Source organism: Aspergillus foveolatus, assembly GCF_047715535.1.
Source record: "Aspergillus foveolatus strain CBS 279.81 unplaced genomic scaffold BDW70scaffold_31, whole genome shotgun sequence".
Classification (NCBI taxonomy): domain Eukaryota; kingdom Fungi; phylum Ascomycota; class Eurotiomycetes; order Eurotiales; family Aspergillaceae; genus Aspergillus; species Aspergillus foveolatus.
The window spans coordinates 69,019-88,577 of record NW_027396095.1 but is presented as its reverse complement, the minus strand read 5'-3'; the positions used below and the strand labels follow the sequence as shown (position 1 = coordinate 88,577).

The window sequence follows — 19,559 nt, the reverse complement described above, 5'->3', positions numbered from 1 at the left end:
CGCGGGTATGGCGCTTGTCCTTGGGTAACCAGTGTTGAACTTCCCGGCCACCAACACTACCCAGCCAGCTTGTGGACAAAGAGGAACGCCATGAATGAGATCTAGTTTCCAAAGTATAAATGGAGCAATAATTCAAGCCATTCTTTGCAAGTCAGTCAGGTAAGTGCAGTGCAGTTCCTTCTCACACGTTTATTCCAGGTAAGTCCCAATCCCGACTGCCTTCGACGTATGCTCACATCCAGCAGCTTTCTTTTGTAACCTTCAATGGCATCGCTTTTCCTTCCTTCGACCCCTAAACCTGCGGCTACCCCTGCGCCTGCTTCTGAGCAATCACAGACGCCTGGGAAATGGCGCCATCCGCAGTTGGATGAGATCGTGCGGCGACAGCAGGCGAGTACTTTTGGGGACCAGAATGTGAGGAGGCTTGTATGGAATGGCTCTGCTTTGTTGGCAACTTGGACTTTTGGGAATACCTTCAAATCCTAGTAGGTGATTCAGAGCGATGGCTTCGCCGTTTGCTGAACTGACTGGGCTGCCGCAGCGCCCATTGGATCCAGAAGACAACCGAGATTCCCACATACTCCGACATGTCGCTGCTTATGATTCAGTTGCTTTTCGTGTTCAACATATTGGTTGCATTGTATCCTCTCATCCGACCGAAAGACGAGATGCCGGACATCCCCCTCACTCCTACACAGCGGGCTCTTCTCGGGCTCAATCCCTCGGCGACCTCCTCCCCGGCTCCCGCAACGTCCTATGTGACCCCTCCCAAATACCGAGTATCCGGGTCAAGGGCAGGTAGTCCGGCTAGCCACTCTGGGTCGCCGTTATCCACCAGTGCGAGCGCCTCGAGTCTTCGGTTTTCATCTAGCACCCCCTTCTCCCCGTCGCCGAGTCCATTACTTCATAAAATGGTTTCAAATAGTGGCAGGGAAAACGTACGCAGACCAAGTTTCGGATCATCTTCACCCCTGCGGACGTCACCTTTCAAAGAGTCGATTGCCTTGCCAGCCACGCCTTCGCCGGCTGGGGGAAAGCGGGGGAGCTTGGGGGTCAGCAATAAGTGGTTGTATGAGCGGAGCAGACGGCCGTCAATCAGCAGTGGCAGCTATTAAAGTTGGCGGCCCTTGTCTGGCTACATTTCATGCGCAAATGATGAGTTCTAGTTATTGAGATGCATTTTTTCTAAAGGAGGTGTTCGGTTTAGTTTCGATCATCAGTGCGCGGCGCACCCAGCATTGCTAGTTTGATTTGCGTATCGATTCTGTACTTTACAGAGGAAATAAATTACAAATATTTGTTCAATCAAAGAGTGAAATCATCGTAAATTTGGCTTGTTTTAATGGTGCTAGTGACGTTACCGTAGTTCTTTTGCTAGTGGGGAGGAGCCCCGGAATACAAGGTACAGTGGGCATCTCCAGCTTTTAAGGTCGAGTTCCCGCATTCGTCCCAGAAAGCCAGCATCGCAACTACACTTATCTGGTGCGGCATCAAGCTTTGCGAGTTTATACTCGTGCCGCTTTTCTCAAGGCACTTCGCTTCCGAGAATTCAGGGCTTGATAATTTATTTCCCGCATGAAGGCAAAGGGCCTTTGAGCGTCATCGGTGGATCAAGATGGGAGCCTCAGAGTCGAAGTTGGTCTTCAAACAGGGCATCTTTCGCCTATCGGAGGAGAAGGACATTCCTGCAGATGATCCGTACTGGGCGAGAGTAAATATTTCATTTCTCCGAATGACTTCGACTTGAAGCCTAGAATGCTGACAATCTGGGCTTAGTTTTGGGAGCTTCCCGAATCCACGGAAGACGTCTTCAGCTTATTCACCCCAGCAGATATAAGGCGCACGCGCGATCATGCTTTGGGGAACTTCGAAACGTTACTATTATCTATAACCTCTCGTCTAACGACCCTGAAAAACCATCCCTCCTTCCCCGACCCAGATCTCGCCCCCGACCGAGATGCCTTGAACTGCATCCGCATTCTCACTCGCCTCCTCCCGTATGTTTACGAGGCGGAACACTTGGAGCAATGGGAAGAAAAGTTCTTTTGGACCCGGCGGAAGAAGAAGACCAGGGAAGCCCAGCTGGCCGCAGATGTGCTGTTCGATGAATCGCAGGTGGAAGAAGGACGGGATAGGGCATCGCCCCGTGTCAATGAATACGAAGATGTGAAGCCCTTGGCTGAGGAGTTGATTGACACGCTTATGGACCTACTGTTCTACACGGGCTTTACAATTCCGAAACTGCCCTCGGCTAAGTCCAAGATATCATACTCCATCTGGCAGAGTGGTGTTGGCTGCAATACTTCGATGGGCTCGACCAGGGAATTAGAGGACAACCGCTGCGAGGTTCTTCGGTTACTGCTCACAATCACTGGAAAGGCAATGTACATGTCTTCTAGTAAGTTGCTCGTTCATAACGTTCCGGAGCTGAAGCTTACTTCTTAAAGGCTTGCTGCCGGTCCAAGGTGTCAGGGCCATTACATACATCACCACTTCTCAGGAGAAACAGGCAGTCTTAACTTTATTATGCTCCCTCTTGAACACAGTAAGTGCAGCTAAGACGCTAACATTGTTACGATACTAACATTTCAACCACCAGGCGATCAAATACAACCCCGCCTCGTGGAGGGTTCCATATGACCATGTTGTATGGAAAGACCCAAGGCAGATATTGGTAATATACTGTCTTCAGTTCCTTCTCGTGCTACTTCTATATCCTGTCCCAGAAGATGGCCGTGGAAATCCACCCAAGAACTACTATCGCCACTATTTTGGTCGTCTGCACCGGCCGCAAGATTTCCAGTTTCTGGTCGACGGCATGACCAGGATTCTCAATCAGCCGGTAATTATCCCACTCTCACAAAGGCGTAGCCCTACTAACATCATCTACCAGATGCAAGCAACGACAGCTTACCTTCCCGGCAGCCAAAAGTCGGTCAAGTGGGCACCGGAGATGCTAGTCCTTTTCTGGGAAACCCTGCAATGCAACAAGCGGTTCAGATCGTTCATTATCGATTCGAACCGGTCCCACGACTTTATAATTCTCTGTATATTTTATAGCATTACATACAAATCGGATCCGGCAAAGCAAGGCGTCGTCCGGATGTGCATATTCATCCTGCAAACGATGAGCGTGGAGCCCACTTTTGGGAAGAGTCTGAACAAGAAATTCGAAGCACAAGACACCCTACCACAGAGTATCCGAGTTCCAGGATTTAAAGGCTCTTATGCCGATTTTCTCCTTATAGTATGTTCTGCCCGTCCTCGTCCGTCAGGGTCCTGGTCAGCTAACCGTGAAAAGTCCATTCATACATTGATAACCACCAGCAAAGGCAATCTGACGGCAGTTTACCCTGCACTTCTTGCCATTATCAATAATATTTCTCCATATGCCGAACACCTGACCGCGGAAACGTGCTCTAAAATCTTGCAGTTGTTTACGTCCATGTCAGCACCCAGCTTCCTGCTGGCTAACGAGTCGAATCACGCCCTACTTGCTTCAGTGCTCGAGTCTATCAATGCAATCCTTGAACACAAATTCACGAGTAAGTCTACCACCTGTAATTTTCCATGATCAATTATCTAACTCTTATAGAAAACCCATTCTTAGTATATGCTATCCTAAAGTACAGGAGACGTTTTGAAGCGGTCCGGGAGTTTACTCTTGAAAGTGGCCAGCAAGAAATTGAGCGTCAAAACCAGCGAAGAAAGTCAGAGAACCGTGACTCTATAGCCAGTCCAGTGCTTTCAGCTTCTGACGAGGATCCCCGTCTTTCGTCGGGCGCGCGGTCACCTCTTGGTCGCATTCCTGAAGAGAATAACCCTTTCGCTATTGGAGGGGATGATTCAGAAGACGAGGGCGAAGGGCGGCACACACCCGCACAGGACTCGGCCTCCGTCCAGACCTCTCGCAGACAGTCAATGTCGTCCGTAGTAGACGAAAGTGTGCCTTTACAGCTGCGAGGGATGTCGGAGAAAGCCCGAGGCAAGATGCCGGCAGGTCAGCCGTCGTTCTCACGACAAAACAGTATGACGAGTCAAATCAGCATGTCGGCTATTTTCCCTTCATCCTCAGGTGGATTTACGCCCACTACGGCTTGGGTAAGTAGCGATGCATTCATGCCACGGAGATTTGAAATATGCTGATAAACTCTTAGCTTGAGTCATGGTTGCCCGAACTCCCTCTGCACACAATTCTTACCATTATCTCAGCCATTATGCCAAGTGTTCCTGAAAGCGCTTTTCAGTCCTCCAATGGTGAATCTCGCACACTAATCTCGAACCTGCCGTCATTCGCGGAAGACCCAATGATCCAGAGCATCATCTCTGATCCCGCTCCTCCGCGCGTTCACTCGTTTGAGTGGTCCGCCCTTTCGATGGGCTGGTACGAATCGTTGCTTTGGGCGTTCATTTTTTCTGCTGAGATGGTTGTCGGTTCGGCATCTGGCGCTACACCTGGCACGGTGGGTGTTTGGAACGGCACCTCGATCAAGCTATTCAAGGTGCAGGAGGCGGCTGCACAGGGTCCCACGCTACTGGCGCCCAAAGGCGCGGTGGATGCGGTTGGAAGTAACCTGGTGCAGCGGATTGGAAACTTAGGCCTCCGACGGAGTAACACGCAGCCGGAGACTCAGAGTAACTCGGGATCTCCGTCAGTTCGAGAGGTTTGATTGAGCCGTGGTTATATCTTCTAGTTGTTCTTTATAGATACCTAGCTTGTGTCTTCAATGGAGTATATAATGAGAGCGAATCCATCGGCTCAACAGCAACCCTTATCGATTTCGGTGTTCTCCACGCTTTCGCATATGAGATCGATGACAGCGAAATTAAAGTGCAAACGCCCGCGTGGCCCATACCAAGCCCCGAGATGACAATATAAGAGGCGCAGGTGGGCAAATACTTGCTTCTTTCTGGCTGCTGATATGCCAAGTCCACTGGGAAAATGGGCCATCTGCAGCCAATCGATTTTGCATGCTCTCAACCCCAACAAATTATATATAAAGTCGGGGAAGCTCGTTCCATCCATCTCTCTCCTTTATCACGGGCATCATATCCAGCACACTAACGCTCAAGGAAGTGTCATCAATTAAGAAAAATGGTTCTCCTCCGATTTTTGGTTACTGCGGCCTCGGCGATGTTCCTCACGGTTCCGACCGAGGCGCTCGAGGGAACATCAGAGCTGCAGAGTATCCTAAAGAACACTCACCGAAGCTCAGAATATAAGTATCCCACTGATTTCACCAGGGGCATATTACCTGTGAGTTCCCCTGACCAGAAACGTTCTCGTGGTCGAACCACCGGTAAAGAACCGCTAACCCAGAGTTTCCTTTCCATAGATCCCGGTTCACTCTCATAAGTGAGTTTATGCTTTCATTGGAGCAGTTGACCGGTAGCTGATGCTTTTTCAGTGACTATTGGAGAGATGTCCCTTTTTATACAGGTTGGTTTTCTTCGTGCTTTCCTTCATAAGGCATTCATTAAGAAATCATTCCCAGCTCTCTCGCTCGGTTGTATCTCGGTTGAAGCTGATGTGTGGCTGTATAATGGCACTCTCCATGTGAGTTAGTTACCTTCGAACAGCATAGATCATGTGTTGATTGGATAGGTCGGTCATGACGAGTCATCATTAACTGACGAGCGCACGTTCGAGTCGCTCTACATCAATCCGATTCTCGACGTTCTTGAGCGTCAGAACCCCAAGAGCAAATTCTTGACAGGCCCAACACATAAGTGCGTACCCACCAAGGTCATTGTAAATTGCCTTCTAACTTTTCAAGTGGTGTCTTTGACGCATCTACCGACCAAACGCTCTATTTATGGGTTGACTCCAAGACATCCGGCCCTGAGACCTTTGAGGCCGTCATTGCCGCTCTGGAGCCTCTGCGCCAAAAGGGCTACTTAACAACCGTCAAGAACAACGAAACCCTCATTCAGGGCCCGGTCACCGTGATTGGTACTGGCAACACTCCCTATGACATGGTTGGACCTGTCGCAGACCGCGACTACTTCTACGACGGGCCCCTTGCTGCTCTGAATGAAACCGGTAATGACGGAATCACGCCGCTAATTTCACCCATTGCCTCTACCAGCTTCACCTCTGCGATTGGCGAACTCACTCTGGGTGTTGATAGCGTTTTGAGCGATGAGCAGCTTGACACTCTTCGATCTCAGATCTCGATCGCAAAGGAGAAGGGCATTAAGGCCAGATACTGGGGTGCCCCTTCGTGGCCGATCCGGGCTCGCAACATCCTCTGGACGACGCTTATAAATGAGGGAGTCGGATTGCTCAATGCTGATGATCTGGCTGCTGCTGCTGAATACTTTTAGAGATTTATCATGTAATGTATAATAAGAAAATGTTGTCGTCTCTGCCTGTTAGGCAACTGATATGTATCCACCAACCAGACCCTCGACTCAGATTGGGGATGGATATGAAGTACCCAGCCTTCAGCAATGAGCAAGGAAGTAATGCGCACATTCACAGAGTAAGGCTGGAAACATCCAAGGTTGGATCACGTGAACATCCGTGCAAAGGAACGCTTGAATGGGGTGGGAGGCAACCCAGTAACATGAAAGAAAAATCCTAAAACACTAGAAACGCACAATCCTATCATCCTAATTAATTAAAGCCTTCAGGGCTCAGGCGGCGATGTCCAAGGTCGATGTTGTTCTGGGAGATTTGTTAGCCAAGGTGCTCCCGACCGATGTAAAGGTCACCATCCGCCATATCTCGTCCACTCCCACAGCATCCACCGCTCTCTTTGCTCCTCCACCAGGCGAAGAACCAGAGCCGACCTTCTGCGAGAACCATTTTCTAGTTGTCTCTGTTATTCCTGATGGCAAGGATGATGGCGCGGAGATAATCGTCTTCGGCATCGAGGTGCTAATCTACACTACGGCACACCTGACCACCATATTTGTTTCCAAGGCGGATTCTACCGGGCACCTGCACCTACTCAAAGCTGCGCCGAAGAGCTCAATTCTCAGACGAGCTGCCAATACCTTTCTCTCCTTTCTTGTACAGGTCTACCAACGGCCTGGCGTTCGACTGCTTGTGTCTCTCTTCGCCCGGTCTCAGAATCAGTACTTGTTTCCTGGAAGTATTGAGAATCCTGAAAAGCATGTCCTCGACGATCGTGGACTGATCAAGTGGTGGTGCCGCGCTCTCGATCCAATCCTTCGCGAGTACGAACCTGAATCTGCCTCCCAGAAGCAAGACAAGAAACACGAAGAGTCATCGCGGAGCTCAGCAACGGCATATCTCATCGTGCCTGGTTGCGACAGGTTTGAAACTAGAGGTTTCTTCCCTAGTAGCGCCAAATCAGACGATAGAGACCGGCCCCGATGGCTGAATGCTTATCCTTTACGTCAAATATGCAGCAAACCTGATGCTCCGCCGCGCTCTCTGGTTCCTCGGTTCCCTGATGACCCCAAGACGCGCTTTCTTATTGACCTTGACGATGAACTTCCAGAGGCTGCGAGCGGAGAAAGCTCGAGTGGCCACTGGAGGAGTGTGAAGTCCCTGGATGAGTTCTGGGAGATGATGTCCTTCCGCCAGGAGTGCTCTGCGGGAAGACTGGTTGGATTTTTGTGGCTTGTTATCAACCCTCCTGGGGTGGTGAATTCGAAGCCAATGCTGAGCAGCACTGCCGGTTCTGTGGGGGCTAGGGGCACCACCTCCGCGGCCGGGGAAAGACCAGCAACGCATACTCAACTGCTAACGTCTAACGCGCCGGCCAGTTCAGATCAGGCACAATCTCTGGAGATCCCGATAAGCAGCGAAGATGCTTCAACCACACATACAGGCGATCAGACGATAAATCAGCAGGCGAACAACGGAAGTGCATTTTACTGGCCACAAGCGGCGAGAGGACATGCAGTGTTGAACGAAGAGGACTATAAGGAAGTCATTAACTTCCTTCTCGAGCAAGACTTTTACAATGAAGAGGTCTCGTTTGCCAGCACGAAGGCGTTCATCGACAAGGTTGCAACACTTGCAGACGAGCTGTGGGTTGGCCAGCATGTTGTGGGAAAGAACACATCTGAGGAGCCTCTGATCTCATCACAGCCGTCTGAGATACCCGCTACAACTCTGCTGGTCCGGAAACGAAAGAAAGATGAAGGCCCAACGTCAGATCAGGCTTTTAGTGGATCTACAGAGTCTGGTACTGCTCAGGACGCCGGGGTGAATCTTTTACAGGGGAGTCTAATACGAAAGAAGAAGAAGACTTGATTGAGAGCCGTGATGATAATGATAATGAATTCCAATTAGTTATACAGTGCCAAACGCAGATTCTACAGAGCAATATAATGAGGCTACAAATGGCTTACGTTTCGTAATATATGTCTGAATAAAGCAATTGGCGAGCTTTCGGCTCAATCCTGTGCTCTCGTTCTCTCCTCGCGATGAAAGCTCTAACTTATGATAATAATGTTTGATGATTTGGGATATTTAGACGATCGAACATTCGCTGTCTCACTATCAACGCAGTACTGTATGATTTTCGAGCGGGCCCGGGCCTCCAAATCAGATCCTCATATTTCCAGCTGCCTTAAAATTCCAAACATGATCCGGTGCATCCGACTGGATCCTGGTCTGTGCTGGCATAATACCGATCAGCAGTACTCAGTACTGCACGTTGCACTGAAACCAGGGCAAATTATAAACCGACAAACCACCGCAGAGCTCAACCTGACCTGACCGCGTCTTCTCTTCTCTTCTCTTCTCTTCTCTCCTCTCGCCCCTCTTCCACCCCACGTACGCGTCCGTCATATAATGCGAATGCTCCATCCCCGTCGCGTACGCCTATGATAACGCTTCAATCGATTACGGACGCCGTCGGTTTGGGATCAGCCCGCTATGGCGGATTCCAGTGGTCGGTCGCGCTGGGGTGGATAGGCCTGGTCTGGTACTCTACGGTGACGACTGTTTGTGCTTTGGGATATTACAAATTGTACTTCAATCGTTTTTTTTCTTTGCGACTTGTGCTAACGCGATAATCTCAGATGGAAGCACTGTCTTAGACGCCCTCAGAGTTCCTACTGCACCACCGCTCAAAACGCTCCCCACGTCACTGTCATTCGACCGGTCAAAGGCCTCGAGCCGCACCTGTACGACTGCCTAGCCTCGACCTTTCAACAAGAATACCCCCGCGGCAAACTTACCGTTTGTCTCTGTGTGTCCTCCCGGAGCGATCCTGCCTACGCGACATTGGAGAAACTGGTCGCCGATTTCCCGCATGTCGATGCACATATTTACGTGGAGGAAGAGGATCCGCTCCTCCAGCCTGACCATAAACCCATGTATAACCTCGGTCCGAATCCCAAGATCCGAAACATGAGTCGCGCGTATAGAGAGGCAAAGGGTGATATCGTTTGGATCGCAGACTGCAATGTCTGGGTTGGGAAGGGAGTTTGCGGACGCATGGTGGACAAGTTGTGCGGTCTCAGTTCAGGCTCCAGCACAGAGTATAAATTCGTGCATCATTTGCCAGTTGCTGTGGATGTTACTGGGGTTATTGGCGTAGACGAGCAGCGTGCGCTGGAAACAAGCGGTGCTGCCAAAGTGAAGGACGGAAAGAGCGTTTGCGCGCCTGGTGCGTTGGCCATGGGAGGTGGCCGGCTAGAAGAACTGTTTCTCTCGTCATCGCATGCCAAAATGTATACTGCTATCAACACGGTTCTCATCGCACCGTGCATCGTGGGCAAATCCAACATGTTCCGACGCTCCCATCTTGACTACCTTACTACGACTGCCAGCTGCCAATTCAACCCAGGCATCGATTATTTCTCGGACAATATCTGCGAAGACCACCTGATTGGCGATCTACTGTGGAAGAACAAAGTCCGTGAGGAGAAAGAGGACGGCAAGCGCCTGGGCAAGCATGCGCTGGTCTATGGAGATCTCGCTTTCCAGCCCATCGCAAATATGAGCGTACAATCTTACATAGCACGCCGGGTACGGTGGCTGCGTGTCCGAAAATTTATTGTCATGCTGGCAACCCTAGTGGAGCCCGGCACAGAGTCAATACTCTGTTCGCTATACGGAGCATGGGGCGTCACCACTGTTTTGGCCGAGTACTTCCAGAACAAGACAATCGCCACATGGACAGCATTTTTCACCTTCTTCGGCTTTTCCATCCTAACATGGTGCCTCATTGACTGGACCGTCTATATCATGCTGCACTCCGGCAAAACCGTCGAACGCGACGAGAATACCCCTTCATTCGCGCGTCCACCTCGGGGTACAACTAGGCGGCGCTTCCGACACTGGCTGGCTGCCTGGCTTGGGAGAGAAATACTTGCCTTTCCGATTTGGTTCTGGGCTATCTGGGGCGGTATGACTGTTACCTGGAGGGATCGGCAGTTCCGAATTGGACTTGATACGAAGGCACATGAGATTGGGGGAGATAGCCGTGCTGGACAGATAGAAGAGCAGGCGTCTAGTAGGGAGAGCGAAAACGAGGTTACCTCACTTGTAACCACTGCTGTCGAACGACAGCAGCGGAGGGACCGGTGAGCACGGAGAAATAGAGCACGAAAGATAATGGTAACGAGGCATGAATTTATCGCAACGTCTATAGATACTATATTTGAAACTTTTCACATACCAAACAAAAAAAAAAAAATAATAAAATCTTAACTCATGCCATTTCGTCCCATCGACCTCTCGTCACATCAAGACTCGTTCCCAGGCGCAGACCCAGCCCCCATTGCCTCCGCAGGCTCCCCGTGCTCCAACAGCCAGTCAACAATCTGCCTCGCTTTCGTCACCGGTACCTGCGTAGAATTACCCCCGTCTGCAGCGTCACCTGCAACTTCAACCTCCATCTCCTCGTCCCCATCCTGATCCTGCCCCTGACTCGGATCTGGAGTCTGAGTGGCTTCCTGCGCCTTCCAATCCGCCCGCTCCGCTAAGAACACCGCATCAAGGCCGGCCTCGTTCTTGATTGAGATATCTGCCCCAGCCTCAACAAGCACCTTCACGCACTCTAGGTGGGTGTTGAGCGCTGCCCAGTGTAGGGGCGTGTTTCCAGAGTGGTTGCGGTGGTTGACAGTATTCTTGACTTCGGCCGCTGTTAATATGTTCTCATTTGAGGCTGAGAGAAGCTGCTCTTTTAACTTTGTAAGGATTTCTGCATGTTATTAGCATACTATCCACGTCCGGCCTTGGAGGGCAGGAGGGAGTTTGGGGAGTAAATACCAAGGTTTCCATTTGCAGCAGGGTAATGTAGGAGACAGCACCCGCTGCCGCCCTCATCTTCTGGTGCCGAGTCGACTGCCGAGGCAATGATCACGGCTGGCTTGACGGAATACTTCTGGGATAGGGATGTGAGGTCCTCTTCCAGGGCTGCAGAGTCGCCGGCGCGGACATCGTAGATGAGGTCGTCGACTTCATCGGGAGTGAGGGTTATCAGGGGCATCTTGCCTTTTTTTTTGTTCTTTCCGTTTTCGAGTCCTTGATTTATTTTGTTTTGTTTTGCGTCTCTTGTGCTGTCCAAGTCAGATGATGCCTTATGGTAGACACAATCGTAGAATGGCTTTTTTGGATCCCGATTTGGATTGATCTGAGGGATGGTTAGTTTGTCTTGTACTCACAATAAATTATGAGTTGTATAGTGGGGAAATTTCAAAAGCCGAGACGTGATAGACAGCTGCACCTGGGCAGCAGCAGCTCACTTCTAACGCAGCCGTAGTATAGTCAAAAGTCCGAGGCAGTTGAACCACCTTGGGATGTCTACTAGAAATAGAGCACACAGAAACTCTATAACGGCAGATTGGTAGAGTGCGTCCGGCAGACCACGGCATAGCGGTATATGTATCAGGCGCTATATAATTTGCAGATTCGGCTCCAAGAAAGAAGAACGATAACCATGAACACAACCCATAAGGTCTGAGGAAAACCAGAGAATGCAGATTTAAGACACATACCAAGCAAGAAAATAGCTCACCTGATTAGTCAAATTCAGCGTTGTGCTGCCTGCGCGCTCCCCAGTATCAAAATTTGAACATAATCTCCTCGAGAACTTTGGGAGAGTCTATGCGAGGTTGAAGGGATTGACCAATGGCGGGGCACGGAGGGGCTTATTGGCTCATATGGTATATAAATACAATATGAGAATGTTAGCTAAATAAGCTGTCAGTGTGGCCGAGTGGTTAAGGCGGTAGATTCGAATGCCCTATCCTAGGATAGGATCGACTATCTACTGGGTTCGCCCGCGCCAGTTCGAATCTGGTCGCTGACGTTTTTTTTTTTTGCTTTTTTCATCCTTTATACAAATGCTACGTATGACAAATAGTGTTGAATCCTTAGGCAAGCATCAAAAAGTGTCGAGTTTTTGTGCTTGAAAATACTAGCTCGTACTCTGTACATAGGATGTTGTTCACATTCACTAAGCGCACAATTTGCCATTAGTAATCCCCCGTTAGTGCTAACAGCGGAAGAACATTCCTCCCGTCGAGTCTTCCGCATGCATCATCGAACGCCGAGTCTTATACTACTATTCTACATAGCACCGCGTAAGCACAATGTCCACGAGCCACACGAATGACGCCCCAGAGGGCGCATCCGTATCTGCATCACCGTCACCAGATACTACTAGCCCAAGCAGAGACAATGACCCGACAGTGACAACCAAGGCAGAAGAACAGGCAGAGGAACACACATCAGAACAGAAGAGCGAAGACAGTACGCCACAACAAGAGGAGGGAGAAGAAGAAGGTGAAACAAAAGAATCAGATGCGCCACCATTACCGGACGAAGTCCCCCCTCCGCTCCCCAACGAAGCTCCGCCGGGCGAGGACGATGGCTGGGAGCCCGTCTGGGATGCCAACGCACAAGCATATTACTTCTATAACCGGTATACGGGCGTCTCACAATGGGAGAACCCGCGGGTACCGAATGCAGCCGTCGCCGCTGCCGCTGCCCCTCCAGCCGTAGGCACAGAGGAATCAGCTCCGGCCGAGAAAGCCTCTGCTCCGCTGGGCGGGTACAACCCTGCCATCCACGGCGACTATGACCCGACAGCACCTTATGCGCAGCAATATGAAAGACAAGAAGAAGGAATTCACGGTGGAGCAGGGATGGGAATGGTGAACACTGCTGGCTACGAGGCCGTTGGATCGTTCAATCGGTTCACGGGCCGATGGCAGGCGGCGTCGCTGAACCCGGAGTATCACAATGATGAGAATAAGTCGCGGCGGCAGATGAATGCATACTTTGATGTGGATGCCGCGGCAAATTCGCATGATGGACGGAGTTTACGGGCCGAGCGCAGTGCGAAGAAGCTGAGCAAGAAGGAGCTAAAGATGTTCAAGGATAAGCGGAGGGAGAAAAAGGAGGAGAAGAGGAGGGCCTGGTTGCGTGACTAACCTTTTCTCCGGACGCTTTCCTACTCTTCCTATTCTTCTGGCTCTGTTCTGCTTTTGTTAATCTGTTGAGATACCTACTGCGCTGGACCCTAAAAGGTCGGCGTTGACTGCACTGCGTTATGGCTTGACTTGGCATATCCTTATTCCTGCATTAGAAGCGACGGCTCAGGCTGCATGTATTTTACCACAACTGAATCAAAGAGAGGTCAAGAATCCTTCCGTTTATCTCAGTAACACCCTCTCCTTCAACAAAGCTACAGCCTCACCCGCCCACTCCTGACACCGTCTCAACTTTTCCTCCGGAAAAAGCTTCTTTGCTCCCTGAAACTGTTTCTTCGGTACCTCGATCTCCTGAAAAACACTCAGGAACCGCCCGCTCTCGTAATCGTCAATCCGGACAGCACCGATCCTCACTTTTGACAGGAACACCGGCTCGTCGTCAGGTTTTCCGCAGAAGCGGTGATTGAATACCATTTCTTCTTGGATGTTGCCGATTACATGGAAGCGATGGCCTGTCATTGGGCCTTGCTCGTGCGTTTCGATGAAGATATAGTGGTGGTCGCGAGGACCGAGGGACGTTTCGGCGATAACGTAAGCTGCGTACGTTAAAGTTGATAAAAACGGTGAGGACATGATCCTGATTGTTTTGGGGCGCAGTATCTGGGCGCAGACGTCTTCAGCTGTGAGTTTTGAGGGGTAGATGTAGTTGGTGGCTGGTATGTTTGTCGAGATGTAGGACCAACCTGCAGAGATATATATACTTCAATCTAAGTCGACAAAGTAGTCTTACCCATCGCTAATCCCCCAGGACACAATCATGGACATAAACAAAGCAATAATCCAACAGGAAGAACAAAGAAAGTCAGCAAGGACTCTAGCTAGACTATGAGTTGAGCTGTAGTACACACTTAGAGAATCCGGGTGGTTGCGCTGCTCCTCTAGGTATCTACAGTACATCAGGCAACCCGCCAAGGCACCCATCTTGACATCGACCATAATACCTTCGTCTTCATCATCTTCCGAATTTCGTTCTACTCCTTTGCATTCCCACTGCTAGCCTACGCTACGATATGCCATGTCTACGGCGATCAGTCCAGCACTACGCTTTAGGGGCTAGTACAAATGGCCAGCGAGACGAGACGGAGTGCGTCTCTCACAACAGTGGCCAGTGAAAATACACCCATAAAAGCCGCAAGATGATTGTTTAGACTCTGATCTCTGACCGCTATGGAACGTTTACGACAATGTTAGCTCGAAGTATCCTCGATCAATAGATGTACAGGGCTATGCGTGGCAGCCGAAAGTGGTCAAGAACATACGGCTGACGAAAAAGAATAGATAATCTGCTGGCACACCATTGAACAACATAATATAATATGGAGAAAGATCTAAGGTCGATTGCTGAGCAAGCTCCGAAGCCGGAGACTTTATGCTGACCGATGGACCGGACCCTGAACGAAGAATGATGGGGATGAAAAGCTGACGGAATAGATCTGCTGTAATTTCATAGGGCGTTGTCTAAACATTGCTGGGAACTTGGAAGGATAGGGCGTTCTATCCAAGGAGATCACGACAGCATCGCTTACAATGACACTGGCTGCCAAAGCAGGCCTTGATACCCAGTGCTGCCGCAAGGCCTGCTCCATGAACCCCAGTAACAACTGGCTCGCAATTTACTGGCTGTCCGTCTTTAGTTACAAGCTGATCTAGGCAGATCTATAACCTAAACATCTGAGTCATAACGGCGGCCTTTCCCCGGTCCTTGATTCCTGAGCCCGGATGAGCCAACCCTTCCGAAGAAAAAGCTCAAAACTGAGCGGCCGAACACAACAAGCTTGGGGAATAGTTCACCTTCACCGTCAGACTTGCTGCTGTGCTGTGGGCGTCTAGTAGCAGAGACAGGATGTGCGGCCGTGAGGCCAGATCGTGCTTATGCATGATTTTACTAGTTTGCCAGTGATGCTGGGTGAATATCACAGGTTAGACCAAAAAAGTTCCAAGGTTAACAAGTCGAAACGTTGGACTGCGCAAGGTAATCGAGGAAAGGATGGAAGGGCTCTGAGTATTCCGAATTGCAAGGCCTAACTTAGGGCTTGCTGTTTGTTGCCAGGAACTATAACCTGTCTGAAAGAGAATGCTGACCGTGGTACAGGGGTCAGTATCAGCCACCGACGTAGGGAAAACAGAGTATTATCCATTCTTGAACAGACTTGGTGCTTATTTCCTGGTTCGCCTCCTACACTGTTACGGATATCCTCCAGACGCCTCTTTCAAGGCCCTGACCCTGATCTGAACACCCCTACCTATACAGTCCCACATCAACGGCAATAACAGACGAGCTCGATGTGCCTATGGTATTCATCTATAGTGCAGCCTGCACGCTGAAGGTTTCTGTCCCTGCTTTGGAAATTACCTACAGAGATCGCGCATCCCTTGCCGCTCCAAGGGACAGGAGATGAGAGGGACCAACCGTGCATATGTGTTTAGATTTCCGGGCTAACTTTTTTTTAAGTCATCCCTTGCAGGCCAAAGCATGCAATAGGCCAACGGCAGGTGCTGGGAGCTGAAGCTGGTCGCAAAGCTCCGAGGAATGTGAACTGACTACTTGCATACCACGAGATGACTGCGGCTGATTTTGTCATGGACGCAATCGACACTGCAAATGTCACGTAATCCCGCTGCTACTATGACCGATGATAGCAGCAGATACTAAATATTGACAGTTTGACATTTTAGAATGGCAAGAAATGCTGGGATGCAACCCGAGTGGCAGCGGTGCTGTTTGCATAACGATCTACAGAGCGGGAGCAGGGGAATGAGACAGTACTGAAGACGCAGCATCCGCTAGAAACGCGAAATGAGTGACCGCTTCCTTTCAGAGGCAACATCCAGTTGATCCATACCGAATAATGGGTCATTTCCCTCCAAACACCGAGCACACAAGGGGCGACACCAGAGCTCGAAGCTCTGTTCCTTGCGTGGTGCATTCCAAAGACCCATGAGGGAAGAATTCTCTGAACAAGGACGTGGTTTGGTAGAGCTTGAGAGAACAAGACACCCATCCGGCAGTCTATATAAGGACGCTAAATTCAGCAGCTGTTCAATTCCTCATCACGCTCTCTCTACAAGACTTTCCTTGACAGTCCAGTCTCTCATTCTCAAGCCTCTTCTCCAAAAACAAAAAATCCGACTTCCTCCTCATTCACAATGAAGTTCTCCATTGCTGCTGCCGTCGTTGCTTTTGCCGCCTCCGTCGCGGCCCTCCCTCCTGCCACTGATTCCCAGCTCGCTGGCAACGGTGTTGGCAATAAGGGTAACAGCAACGTCAAGTTCCCTGTTCCCGACAACGTGACCGTCAAGCAGGCCTCCGACAAGTGCGGTGACCAGGCCCAGCTCTCTTGCTGCAACAAGGCCGTGTACGCCGGTGACACCACAGAGGTTGAGGACGGTATTCTGGCTGGTGCCCTCAGCAACCTTATCGGCGCCGGTTCTGGTGCCGAGGGTCTTGGTCTCTTCGACCAGTGCTCCAAGCTCGACATTGCTCGTCAGTTCCAATACTTCCTTCCGTGACGCGCCATTGCTAACAATTACTAGTCCTCATCGGCGTCCAGGATCTCGTCAACCAGCAGTGCAAGCAGAACATTGCTTGCTGCCAGAACTCTCCCTCCAGCGCGGTGTGTTCCCTTTTCAGAGCCTTTTTATTTAAACCGATGTATCTAACAAAGATCACAGGACGGCGACCTCATCGGTGTTGGTCTTCCCTGCATTGCCCTCGGCTCCATCCTCTAAGTTTCTCGTATTCTGGGATTCTGGGCCTCCTCATCGAGGTGTTCCTACAGATAGTAGTTGCTGTGCACGGGGCTGTGGCATTGTCTTTGGACTACTGTTGACTATTTTGTATTTTTTTCTGCCATGGCATTTCTCTGAGAAAGGCTTCTTTGGACTGTCGTCTTGTATATGTCATGGCATTCATCTTTAATTAGACTTTACTACTTCTTAATCGCCGTTGACTGCTTTGTAGGTTCTCAATTGTAGATTCTTGTCTATTCTCTTGGGTACCTTACTGTGTCCTTTTTGAGCCTAAATGCCATATCCTGGTTGGACATAGATCCAATTCTTGCTTCGTATGGCTCTTCTCATTTTACCCAGTTCTTGTCTTAGTTTGAAAGATTTACCCTGTCAGAGACTCGCATGAACATATTCCCCTTCGAGTTCCCAACACCAATTTCCCAACGTCGTCGTTACCGATCTCCCCATTATGCTTCCATGAGTCGTTCTGGGAGTCCTAAGATACCAATATACACCTCTTATCACTTGTAGACCGTTCGCAACTCCTGTTATATATCCGCGTCGTTGTATGCAAGTCAAAAGCAGTGTCTCTCAAAAACTCGTACCTGGGTGAGTTAGCCCACTGTCGAAGATTCCTTGAGAAAATGCCTGCACATGCCTCTGCCACTGATTTAACATGTTTCGAAGCGATAATCAATCGCTCTGCTCTGGAGCATTTACAATATGGAATGTCAGTTCTAAGTATTGAATGATGCCGGCATCAATTATAATTTATTAATATGGCTATGTAAATGTAAATAACTGTACAACGTCGCTAAAGTAATCGTACATAGGAATACACCAGCCATTCACCCTTAGTCGTATACGAACATCCTCCAGCCATATCACCAGACTGAAACCGATTATAAACACATCTCAACACCAGACCCCAAGGCCTTGAAGCCCAGATCAGAGAGAACAAAGAGACACAAGCAAGCCCTAAAGCTTCACTCTCATTCAATGCCCACGCCCGCCTCCAAACCACGAGGGAGGTCCAGAACCAAAGCGAACGCCAGCTCAAACTCCATACGCCATGCCTAGGAAAAAAGAGACTTACCATTCGTCAATGTCGAACCCCTGCTCTCTTGACCCAGAGCACCTCCGACCGACGATCGAGACAAAAACGCAAAGGGTGGGAAAAGAATCGTGCCCATTCGACGCTGTTTTTTCGTCGTCGTTGTCGTTGGACTGTGGACTTGCGTCCTATTCTCAGAGCCTCTGTCAAGGCATCTCTCGTATGGTTTCTCTGTTGATGAGGGCTGTGAAAGAGAGGCGGATATGGAGGCAAAACCTGTTGCCGAAGACGCTGAATAGGACAAGGATAACGCCGACATGGACTTTGGTCTTTTGTGCTCCAATTTCTCGCGTCGCGGGATTTTTCTGGCTGCTCCGTCCAGCTTTTCAGCCTGACACTGCTGACTGCCACTGCCACAGATCGGCGGCATGGGAAACCGGAAGCTCAGATTCGAGAATGACAGGCTCAGGCCTGGTCCTGATGATGTTGATGCTGCTCCGGATGAGGAGGATGCAGACAAAAACGTGGGCAGATTAAACAGCTCAATCATTGACTTGCGTCGACTAGTTGTGTCTCGATGCTGTTTCGCGTCTCCTTCCTGTCGCTGCTGCGCGGGATACACCTCTTCCTCTTCCTCCTCAGGAATTGTCTCCTCAATGCAGGAAAGACGGGTCATGGGTTTCACCTCAGAACTCTTCCTTGACGTTGATGGTCTCTGGCGATACACTGGCACAGGTGGAAGTGGCCTTGCCGGCAGTGAGACCTTGTGCGAGTCGGCGTTTGTATCTTCGATGTCATCCTCGCAGTTATGCTCATCGCCACCGAATCCACAGCCGCAGCCGTAATCCGAAACAGAGTTTGCGTCTGTATCGGCAGACGTGATGGAGTGCGAGTCGTATTCAGAGGAAGTGTCTGAGTCGACGATGCGGATGGATGTTGTTGTCGTCGTTGTGGTCTGCGTTATGGAGATGGTGTTTGAATTATCGCTTGCGGAAGGGACGGGATACGACCCCTTGGTGAGGTCTGTGTTTATTGGAGGCAGCGCGCATATACATGTACATGCCATGATGGGATGGGTGCACCCATTCGCTCTTGTATTGTTGTTGCTGTTGATGTTGGTGGTGGTGGCTGCGGAGGGGGGAGGGTGAGGGCTCCGTCGATTTCCACCCCTGCCCTTTGGTTTCTGGACGCATGAGAGAAACAGAGACAAGAAAGATGAGAGCGAGAGGCAGGACAGAGACCCTGATAAAGATGGAGATGAAGGTGAGGACGGGCTGGGGGAAGCCATTGTTCCTATGCACCGGAGTAATGTGCTGAAGAAAGCTGAGGGGTTAGGGCCAACCAA

At 50.2% G+C, this 19,559-nt stretch overlaps 10 protein-coding genes and 1 non-coding gene across 11 annotated transcripts; 8 read left to right on the top strand and 3 right to left on the bottom strand.

Annotated features, from left to right (window-relative positions):
- Positions 1-63: 63 nt before the first annotated feature.
- BDW70DRAFT_68915 (nuclear pore complex component-domain-containing protein) lies at positions 64-1,166 on the top strand. Its single transcript, XM_073744591.1, has 3 exons — positions 64-198; positions 246-485; positions 542-1,166. The coding sequence occupies exons 2-3, from the start codon at positions 265-267 to the stop codon at positions 1,113-1,115; spliced, it is 795 nt and encodes a 264-aa protein (XP_073595047.1). The 5' UTR covers positions 64-198; positions 246-264; the 3' UTR covers positions 1,116-1,166.
- Positions 1,167-1,615: 449 nt separating this feature from the next.
- Positions 1,616-4,670, top strand: BDW70DRAFT_160865 (Hid1 family protein; the record flags this gene model as incomplete). The annotated part of the gene is made up of 8 exons (XM_073740910.1): positions 1,616-1,711; positions 1,777-2,398; positions 2,448-2,545; positions 2,600-2,842; positions 2,894-3,247; positions 3,302-3,545; positions 3,596-4,101; positions 4,158-4,670. The coding sequence occupies 8 exons, from the start codon at positions 1,616-1,618 to the stop codon at positions 4,668-4,670; spliced, it is 2,676 nt and encodes an 891-aa protein (XP_073595046.1).
- A 130-nt stretch (positions 4,671-4,800) lies between these two features.
- On the top strand, positions 4,801-6,488 carry BDW70DRAFT_68901 (uncharacterized protein). Its single transcript, XM_073744590.1, has 6 exons — positions 4,801-5,257; positions 5,337-5,356; positions 5,409-5,440; positions 5,496-5,557; positions 5,606-5,730; positions 5,778-6,488. The coding sequence occupies exons 1-6, from the start codon at positions 5,096-5,098 to the stop codon at positions 6,325-6,327; spliced, it is 951 nt and encodes a 316-aa protein (XP_073595045.1). The 5' UTR covers positions 4,801-5,095; the 3' UTR covers positions 6,328-6,488.
- Positions 6,489-8,312, top strand: BDW70DRAFT_68899 (H3 histone acetyltransferase RTT109). The gene has a single exon (XM_073744589.1). The coding sequence runs from the start codon at positions 6,650-6,652 to the stop codon at positions 8,231-8,233; it is 1,584 nt and encodes a 527-aa protein (XP_073595044.1). The 5' UTR covers positions 6,489-6,649; the 3' UTR covers positions 8,234-8,312.
- A 290-nt stretch (positions 8,313-8,602) lies between these two features.
- On the top strand, positions 8,603-10,603 carry BDW70DRAFT_138018 (putative ceramide glucosyltransferase). Its single transcript, XM_073737147.1, has 2 exons — positions 8,603-8,954; positions 9,007-10,603. Exons 1-2 carry the CDS (start codon positions 8,809-8,811, stop codon positions 10,517-10,519), a joined length of 1,659 nt encoding a protein of 552 aa, XP_073595043.1. The 5' UTR covers positions 8,603-8,808; the 3' UTR covers positions 10,520-10,603.
- A 17-nt stretch (positions 10,604-10,620) lies between these two features.
- On the bottom strand, positions 10,621-11,995 carry BDW70DRAFT_138017 (ankyrin repeat domain-containing protein). Its single transcript, XM_073737146.1, has 3 exons — positions 11,952-11,995; positions 11,204-11,567; positions 10,621-11,135 (listed from the first exon to the last, which is right to left on the bottom strand). Exons 2-3 carry the CDS (start codon positions 11,421-11,423, stop codon positions 10,678-10,680), a joined length of 678 nt encoding a protein of 225 aa, XP_073595042.1. The 5' UTR covers positions 11,424-11,567; positions 11,952-11,995; the 3' UTR covers positions 10,621-10,677.
- Positions 11,996-12,138: 143 nt separating this feature from the next.
- On the top strand, positions 12,139-12,245 carry BDW70DRAFT_t119. The gene has a single exon. It is a non-coding gene; the product is annotated as a tRNA-Ser (tRNA).
- A 201-nt stretch (positions 12,246-12,446) lies between these two features.
- Positions 12,447-13,482, top strand: BDW70DRAFT_68884 (WW domain-containing protein). The gene has a single exon (XM_073744588.1). It carries the CDS (start codon positions 12,529-12,531, stop codon positions 13,369-13,371), a length of 843 nt encoding a protein of 280 aa, XP_073595041.1. The 5' UTR covers positions 12,447-12,528; the 3' UTR covers positions 13,372-13,482.
- BDW70DRAFT_138015 (uncharacterized protein) lies at positions 13,038-14,260 on the bottom strand. The gene is made up of 2 exons (XM_073737145.1): positions 14,115-14,260; positions 13,038-14,031 (listed from the first exon to the last, which is right to left on the bottom strand). Exon 2 carries the CDS (start codon positions 14,002-14,004, stop codon positions 13,594-13,596), a length of 411 nt encoding a protein of 136 aa, XP_073595040.1. The 5' UTR covers positions 14,005-14,031; positions 14,115-14,260; the 3' UTR covers positions 13,038-13,593.
- Positions 14,261-16,450: 2,190 nt separating this feature from the next.
- Positions 16,451-17,373, top strand: BDW70DRAFT_68867 (hydrophobin family protein). The gene is made up of 3 exons (XM_073744587.1): positions 16,451-16,915; positions 16,966-17,045; positions 17,104-17,373. The coding sequence occupies exons 1-3, from the start codon at positions 16,579-16,581 to the stop codon at positions 17,158-17,160; spliced, it is 474 nt and encodes a 157-aa protein (XP_073595039.1). The 5' UTR covers positions 16,451-16,578; the 3' UTR covers positions 17,161-17,373.
- Positions 17,374-18,236: 863 nt separating this feature from the next.
- On the bottom strand, positions 18,237-19,280 carry BDW70DRAFT_160857 (uncharacterized protein; the record flags this gene model as incomplete). Its single annotated transcript, XM_073740909.1, has 1 exon — positions 18,237-19,280. The coding sequence occupies one exon, from the start codon at positions 19,278-19,280 to the stop codon at positions 18,237-18,239; it is 1,044 nt and encodes a 347-aa protein (XP_073595038.1).
- Between the last annotated feature and the right edge of the window lie 279 nt (positions 19,281-19,559).

Excerpts from the sequence above, each read along its gene's own strand:
- BDW70DRAFT_68915 (XM_073744591.1), top strand. The coding sequence starts at position 265 with ATGGCATCGCTTTTCCTTCCTTCGACCCCTAAACCTGCGGCTACCCCT. Across the intron at positions 486-541 it reads GGGAATACCTTCAAATCCTA|CGCCCATTGGATCCAGAAGA; the intron begins GTAGGTGATTCA and ends GGGCTGCCGCAG.
- BDW70DRAFT_68901 (XM_073744590.1), top strand. The coding sequence starts at position 5,096 with ATGGTTCTCCTCCGATTTTTGGTTACTGCGGCCTCGGCGATGTTCCTC. Across the intron at positions 5,357-5,408 it reads ATCCCGGTTCACTCTCATAA|TGACTATTGGAGAGATGTCC; the intron begins GTGAGTTTATGC and ends ATGCTTTTTCAG. Across the intron at positions 5,731-5,777 it reads TTGACAGGCCCAACACATAA|TGGTGTCTTTGACGCATCTA; the intron begins GTGCGTACCCAC and ends TAACTTTTCAAG.
- BDW70DRAFT_68899 (XM_073744589.1), top strand. The coding sequence starts at position 6,650 with ATGTCCAAGGTCGATGTTGTTCTGGGAGATTTGTTAGCCAAGGTGCTC.
- BDW70DRAFT_138018 (XM_073737147.1), top strand. The coding sequence starts at position 8,809 with ATGATAACGCTTCAATCGATTACGGACGCCGTCGGTTTGGGATCAGCC. Across the intron at positions 8,955-9,006 it reads GCTTTGGGATATTACAAATT|ATGGAAGCACTGTCTTAGAC; the intron begins GTACTTCAATCG and ends CGATAATCTCAG.
- BDW70DRAFT_138017 (XM_073737146.1), bottom strand. The coding sequence starts at position 11,423 with ATGCCCCTGATAACCCTCACTCCCGATGAAGTCGACGACCTCATCTAC. Across the intron at positions 11,136-11,203 it reads TGCTGCAAATGGAAACCTTG|AAATCCTTACAAAGTTAAAA; the intron begins GTATTTACTCCC and ends AATAACATGCAG.
- BDW70DRAFT_68884 (XM_073744588.1), top strand. The coding sequence starts at position 12,529 with ATGTCCACGAGCCACACGAATGACGCCCCAGAGGGCGCATCCGTATCT.
- BDW70DRAFT_138015 (XM_073737145.1), bottom strand. The coding sequence starts at position 14,004 with ATGTCCTCACCGTTTTTATCAACTTTAACGTACGCAGCTTACGTTATC.
- BDW70DRAFT_68867 (XM_073744587.1), top strand. The coding sequence starts at position 16,579 with ATGAAGTTCTCCATTGCTGCTGCCGTCGTTGCTTTTGCCGCCTCCGTC. Across the intron at positions 16,916-16,965 it reads CTCCAAGCTCGACATTGCTC|TCCTCATCGGCGTCCAGGAT; the intron begins GTCAGTTCCAAT and ends AACAATTACTAG. Across the intron at positions 17,046-17,103 it reads AGAACTCTCCCTCCAGCGCG|GACGGCGACCTCATCGGTGT; the intron begins GTGTGTTCCCTT and ends CAAAGATCACAG.